The 7,678-nt window shown below is 45.5% G+C and overlaps 1 protein-coding gene across 1 annotated transcript in view; it reads right to left on the reverse strand.

Moving 5' to 3' along the window:
- Window positions 1-4,665, reverse strand: part of LOC140502735 (uncharacterized) — a 45,181-nt gene extending 40,516 nt beyond the window's left edge. Inside the window, 2 exon segments of the mRNA XM_072606681.1 lie at window positions 2,980-3,118; window positions 4,342-4,665. Coding sequence (XP_072462782.1) covers window positions 2,980-3,012 — 33 coding nt within the window. The 5' untranslated portion in view covers window positions 3,013-3,118; window positions 4,342-4,665.
- Window positions 4,666-7,678: the final 3,013 nt, after the last annotated feature.

Below are 7,678 nucleotides of genomic sequence, written 5' to 3' on the forward strand. Positions count from 1 at the left end.
TATCTATTGTTTAATTGAAATTTTTAAAATATGAAACATTAGTACAAATAAGAAAAGAACAAATGAAGAAACCTAAATATGTTAAAATGAAAATAATACAAAATAAGAAAAGAAAAAAAGCCTTGCCATGTGCACACCAGAATGAGAGAGAGGATTAAAAATATGCAGTAATAAATGTCCATTTCAGTAAATAGTGTGTTCACCCTTCGTTGCCACCAGAGCAATGATGACATGACTGGCACTTGACTTTGTCTGGGCTGAGAGCTGGTGATCATTCCTTTGCTTCCTTGTAAACTGTGTTGAGTTGTCTGCTCTGTCCTACTGACTTTGAAGCTGAAACTCTTACATGGGAAGATGATACCTGGAACGCCTAAGAACTTTCAGATTATGGGGGCACTGAGAAGGGATAGGTATAGAGAGAGGGCACAGGTTTACGTGGAATATGATGGGACAATACTTAAAAATATGAAATTAAGGGCTGAGTAAAAGGAATGTACTGGAAGAAAGGGAAATGGAAAAGTAGAATGAGGTAAATTATCTCATATAAAGAGGCATGAAAGACATGTTAGAGTGGAGGGGAAGATGGGACAGGTGCCAGGGAAGACCTCATTCTCAACAGCACTGGCTTGAAAAGGGAATAATATACAACTCACTTAGGTATAGAGATTTATCTTACCCTATAGGAAAGTAGGAAAGGAATAGGGTAAGAGAATGGGAGGGGGTGCTCCTAGAAGGGAGGGCATAATGGGAGGGGAAGATAATTGTCAGAAGCAAAACAGTTTTGAGAAGGGTCAGGGTGAATGGAGAGAGAAAACAGAATAAACATGTGGAAGTAGGATGGAGGGAAATGGATTTAGCAAACATAATTTTTACTAAAAACTTTCAAAGCAAGTTTCTCTGAAAAAGGCATCAATTCTCAAATAAATAGAGAAATGAAAGATACTTATGAAAATAAGAATTATTGCTTAATTGATAAATGAAAAAAAAAATGAAGTCAGTTTTCACATGTAGTAATCAAAGCTATCTATAGCCATATGATAAAAAGCTCTAAATCACTGAGGAGAGAAATACAAATTGAATTAATTCTGCAATACAAACTCAAATTTGTTAGATGGTAATAGGACAAAAAATGAGAAAGACAAATGTTAGAAGGGTTGTGTGAAAAATTGATGTTGGTGATATTGTAAAGTGAATTCTGTCCAGAGGACTTATAAAACCATCCATCCTCTTTGACCCAGCAATACCATTACTAGGTCTGTATCCCAAAGAGAGAAAAAACAAAAATGACCTATATGTAAAAAAAATATTTATACCAACTCTGTTAGAGGAGGCAAAGAATGAGAGACTGAGGGGATGCTCATCCACTGGGGAATGGCTGAACAAGTTGTTGTATAGGATTGTAATTGAATACCATCATATTACATGAAATGATGCACAGGATGCTCTCAGAAAAGCCTGTGAAGACTTACAGGAGCTGATGGAAAGTGAGATGAGCAGAACCAGGAGAACACTGGACACAGGAACAGCAACATTGTAACAATAATGATCTGTGAATGACTTAGCTCTCCTCAGCAATACAACACCCTAAGACAACTGCAAAGGGCTTAGGAAAGAAAATGCTACTCATACTCTGAGAAAGAACTGGTGGGCTCTGAATGCAGATGGATGGATACTTTTGCTTAATTTCTCTTGGGGTTTTCTGTCTGATTTCATTCACAGCATGACTGAATGACTGACCTGGAAATATGTTTCAGAAGACTGAACATGTATAACCTATAATGAATTGCCAATATCATTAGTGAACATGGCCTCAAAAATGTCAAACCAAATCCTACCACAATGAGGATCTAGACAGATGACATCCTTGGAACAGCTGTGTCCATCCCCTACTACTCAGGCATGTTGCCCTTTCAGAAGACACAAAAGGGGCACCGTACCCACCTGGCTGCAGCCTGTGCTGCTTTATTCAGCCTGTCACTAGCAAGGAACCTGAGACTTCTTACAACAGGATCAAATGAGAGAAAATGTGTAAGCTGAATCAGGTGGCACATAGTAGGTCCATATGACCAGCTCCAACTCCCTTTTCCAGTCTTTCTACACCTCACTCACCTCCTCCACTTCTTCTCTGACCCACAGACATAAGTCTTCTGGTTGTCTCTTGACCAAATTCCCCACCTCCTGATTTTGGCCTTTCCAATAGCTATCTACCATAACAGGAAAGTTCTCATTCTGACCTTGGCCTCTGGGTTTCCTTCATGTCTCAGATAAAATTTCACTTTCTACAACAATTATTTTCCTCTTCCCCAAAACTCTTAAGACCTTCCCTCTCAGAGTTAACTCCGTCTGATACTGTGCAGAGCTAGTTTGGACAAATCTGCTGACATGTGAGGTGCTAAATGGCCCTGTGAATGGAGAGCTGGCTCTGGACTCAGGAGGACCTGAGCTCCAATCCTGCCTCAAACACTAGCTGCGGGATTCTAGGAAAGCCAGACTTAACCCTACTTGTTTCAGGTTCCTCCTCTGTCAAATAAGTTGGAGAAGGAAATGTCAAACCACTGAGGCTGCCTACCAGGAACAACCCAATGGGTCCAGAAGACTCAAAGAGCCAGACAGGAATAAAAAACAGCTATATAACAATAACAAATATTTACTGAATGGACCCAATAAATGGTTAAGGGGAGGGACTAAGGGAGACTGGGGACACCTGCCTGAGCTACTGTAAGGAGGGAGAGCTTGAAAACACACAGGGGAGGGCAGAGACGTGAGGAGGGGGAGTTCATGCTCCATATGCCAAAGAGAAAGGGAATCAGCTTAAGCCAGAGCAGCAGAGCAGGGCAGTGTTGTTACTACCTCATTCAATTTCATGCCTATTTTTGTGCAGAAATGCTCCATGAAGACCACGTTGGCAGCTTCGTAGACAATGCTCTACATCTATGGAAATGGCCTCATGGCTCATGTCTAGACACAGACTGCACTCACCTGGGGAGGGTGGCTATAGCTCACAGGGGCCATTCCCTCTGGCTCCAGGCTCCCACCTCAGGCCAGGCCTGGTTCCTCTGCAGACTGAGCTGGGCAAGGGGAGGGGTGTTGCTGTTCTCTTCCAGGACAGCAGGCTGACCTACAGGGATTCACAAGGGTGAGGCCCAGAACAGTTACAAAGACCCTGGCACCACCCTCAAGGAAGAGAGTCTACCCTACAGAGGAAGGGTAAGGCTTGGAAATGGAGATAGTCTGAAGAGGGAGATGCTTTCCCTCCCTCTCTTACTCCCCTCCTGCCCACCCCTCCCCTCCATTCTCCCACAGAGACCCAGGAAGCAGAGGGGTTTGGGATCCCAGATGGGATGAGACCAGGCAGAGCCTCAGTGGCTCCTCAGTCAGAGTTCTCCCTTCACATGGCCCTCTGCCGTCCTTGCATCCCCCCTCCCTGACTCACAGACACATTATTTAGACTACAGGCTGACTGTCTGATCTAAGAGAGAGGGAAGCTAGGGAAGGTTGAGGTGGGGGAAGGGCCTTGAATGATCAGGGGAAGCCTAAGACTGGGAGACAACATGCAGTCTGGGATTCACCCCCTGGCATGGGGCCTGAGATAGGGCCTCAGGAGCCCTGAGGAATGGGAGCAGGGGTACAGTCTGGGAATCAAGAACATCTAACATACCTAATAGAGGGAGGTGAGGGACACTGGAAGGACAGAAGGGATCCAGCTGGACAGTGAGGCTGTGGAACCAGGATGACTGTGTCCTGAGGTCTCACTAGGAGCTGGGGAGGAATGTCGGGATGCTCTGGTAGAGTTTAGGCTTTTAATCCCTGAAGGGAAACTGGAGAGAGGGAGCCACATGCCTGGGATCCGACAGGGAAGCAACACCAGAGTCTTGGGTGCTGAGAAAGGGGGCTAGGAAGGAAATTTAGGACCTGTGTTCAAGTCTGGATACATAGGAAGGAAGGATTCTTGGATCTCCAAAGGGGGCTGGATCTGAAGGCAAGAGAAGGGAATTCCTAACCAAGAGGTTAGAGATTAGGGGACTGGGAGACAGGACACGGGGGGCCTGACAGAAGGCTGAAATCAGGACTCCCAGAATCCTATGGGCAAAGTCTGCAATATGGAAAAGTGTTATACAGTGGAAAATCTGGGGAAAGTGAGGCAGGAATTTAGGAAGTGAAGGGGAGTCTGGGAAAGATGTAGGGGCAGGGAGCTCATCCAGGAGTCAGGATTGGGAGGAAGGTGTGCTTTGGCAGACCTGGAGGGCAATCACTATGAGGTCGGACGAGGAGGAGGGGATTGAATTGCAGGGGAAGCCAGGAAAGAGGGGGCGGGTGAAGGGCGCTGTGGCTCAGTCCTACCTGGGACCCGCAAGCACAGAGCTGGGCTCCAGAGGACGCAGCGACCTCGGCTCCAGGGAAGAAAGGAAAGAGATTTGAGGTGCAGGGAGAGCAGAGCATTCTGGGCTGAAACACTTCCTGCTCCTGGCCAGCCCACCCTGGGAGGGTATTCCTACCCCAACAGCCCCACCCGCTCCCGTCCCCAAGGCCAGGATGGCTGGGCCCTTTCCTCCAATCACACCCAGCACTAGGACTCAGAGATCCTGGCTGCCTGCCCTCCCGAAGCCCTGCCTTCTATCCCATGCAGTGCCTTCTCCAGGGCAATGATCCCTCCTCTGCTCTAAACTCCTCCCAGGCCTCCAAGCGCCACCCCCACCCCACTGTGATCAAACTGCATCTGTGCCACCACCAATCCACGCCCCTGAGAGTTACTCTTCGTGGTATCTCCAACCCCTCCCCTCCTCCCTCCTTTCACACTCACCCCCTCCTCTGCTGAGCAGAAACAGGACATTTGTAAAACTGCAGCACCATCCTAACTCAGTGATAGACCTAGCAGGCAGCAAATGGCTCTTGGGAAAGTTGGGATCCTGTATACCATTTGTAACTCAAATCCAGATTAGATTGGACTGAGTTCTCCCACTGTAATTGTGATCGTTGACCCTCTACAAAGAGGCCAGATGTTGAGGCAGCAGAGACTCCTAATTGGCCATCAAGGCATTAGAACTGTAAGTACAAGAATAAAAGGTTACTGGATCAGAATGACTCCATCTTAACAGGGTGTAGGGTGTGTTCAGAGAAGAGAAGTCCCTACTGTTTGGGGACTGCTGAACCCCTTTCAGGGCTGCTCTCCATATTGGATCCACCTAATCCTCACCTGTGGTTCCCAGAAGCTGTAGCAAGTGCAGGGGCCACATCCCTGTAAACCATTTCCTCACAGCAGAGAAACCAGGAGGAGGAAAACTGAGTGTGGGGTGGGGGAGGGCAGTGTGCCTGCCCCAAGCATGTGAAGACTTCACCAGTGGAATAGGTAAGTGAGAACATTGTGTTCCAGAGGCCAAGAAGGTGGCTTGGAGCTTAGTGAGACATAGAACATGCCAAGGTCATCCATTGCATCTTGATCCATCACCAGTCACCTCGATTCTGTCCTATCACTAGGCTGTGACATCTATGGAAGAGTGAGGCTGAGGACTTCGTGCAGCTCAGTCTCACCTAAATCCAATTTGGAAGGGAGCCAAAAGATGTCACCTATTCCATCTGACCATTTTTGCTTTTCTCACTGTCCTGTGGTGCCATCAAGTGACCAAGCAGCAGGCCAGGATACACTGGGAGCTGTAATCATAATCCTGCACACAGGTGGCCCAGGACATCAGGTCATCTCTCACTGGCAGCAGCAGTGGGATTTGGCAGCCCCTGAGTGTTTGAGTAACCCTTGAGGACCTCACCCCTCCCTTCCTGGTGTGATGAAGGGGTTAGAAAAGGTCCCCTAAAAATTGTCTGCTTACCTGACACTGTCCTGATTACCATGGCAGGCAGGGATCCCACCCTTCAGTCAGAACATAGAAAAAATGTACAAAAATTTCTGCAAAGACGATTCTGTCTATTTATTAGCCCGTGAAATTTTCACACACTTCTGGATAAAACAATATTCAGTAGACCTTACAGAGACACAGTTCTTGTTTCAGGAGAATTCAGCAGATATCACAAGCAAATAGCAGCCCTGAATGAAGCAAGGCTGGCAAAAGAAGGCCAAATTCTTGAAGATGAAGCTCCTTACACACATTTCTGGAGTGGCCACAGTGAAGGGGAGCACTGAGAAGCTGATGTAGGTTTTCCCAATCAATACTAATCTATTCAACAAGCTTGGATGCCCATCAAAAGGACTGAATGACAGGCTCATGAGAATGTGATTGTCACTTGCCAGAAAACATCATCCCACCATCATCAATGCCTATGCTCTCATCATGATGTACACTGGTGATGTGAAAGAAAAGCTTACGAAGACCTAGAGACTCATCATCAGTGCGCTAAAAGAGAACAAGATGATGTAATTCTGGGTGTCTTTATTGCTAGTCTAGGCTGAGACTAATGGCAGAGAGTCCTTGGGGGTAGTGCTGGAAACAGTGACAGACATGCTCCCTTATGATTGAAGACTTGTGCAACTCATTACCTTCCCATTACCAAAACCTTTTTCCTTTTACCTGAACACAATAAAACTTTGTGGATGTACCCTTACAGCAAACATTGGAATTTAATAGAGTTTGGAGTTGTAAGGAGAAGAGACAGACAGGATGTGAGAGTGATGAATGCAATGTGTGGTGCAGAGTGCTGGAAAGGTCACAGACTTATCCTCTCCAAGCTGTATGTTTGTTTCCAACAATAGCAGCAGCCCCAGGTCTACATGATTAGCAGAAACTTAATGCTAGAACACTTCTCTGAGGAGGAATGTTTGTTTTCAAGTTGGAGTGAACAGAAAAGCAGTGGATAGTGTTCAGAGGAATGGTGGATAACACTGATTCTATTCATCTGGATCAGAACAGGAACAAATATCAAGATTGGTTTGATGAAAATGATGGGGAAATTCTGAAACTGCTACATGAAAATGAAGAACTCCACAGGGTTTACCAGAAGGGTCGTTCATCCATCTCTAAGACATCAACATTTAACTCTCTCACAGAAAGTGAAGCTTAGAGAGATCCAGGATTCTTGGCTCAATCAGAAGGCAAAGGAAACTTAGTTTTACACTTACAGTAAAAACCTGAAGTGCTTTCATGATGCCCTGAAGGTTATTTACAAGCAAGGATTTATGCTGCAGCTTACCTATTCCCTGTCACCTTGATTACTGATAAAGACATGAGGCTAGAGAAATAGGCTAAATGTTTCCATAGTGTTCTCAAGAGACTGTCATCAATCATAAGTATTCATCTTTCCTGAACACATTTTATACCCATAGAGTGTATGAATCAGAGAATGATCATCTTGGTAAAACAGAAAGAGGAGGTAGATAATGAAAAGAGGGAGAGACATCCATGTTGGAAAGGGGAAGAGAAAGGGATGGAACTCAGAAACTACTGAACAGGTTTAGTTGAAGGGGAAAGGACAAAGGGAAATCAATATGAGAAACTGAGAGGATAAATGAGAAGGAAGATATGTAGAAGGAGATGAAAGCAGGAGAGAGAAGCACATTCCTGGAGAAACTAGAGGTAAAATATAAGGCGTCTTCTAAATGGGATGTCAAAGGGATATGCCTATTTCTTTGCAACACATGAAAGGTCTTTGAATATCACCAGGGCACAGAGACCCTGCAAAAGGCAGAAAAAATCAATATATCTTTTTATTCCATAATGAAACAAGAATGGAA

Source organism: Notamacropus eugenii, chromosome 4, assembly GCF_028372415.1.
Source record: "Notamacropus eugenii isolate mMacEug1 chromosome 4, mMacEug1.pri_v2, whole genome shotgun sequence".
NCBI classification, from domain to species: Eukaryota; Metazoa; Chordata; class Mammalia; order Diprotodontia; family Macropodidae; genus Notamacropus; species Notamacropus eugenii.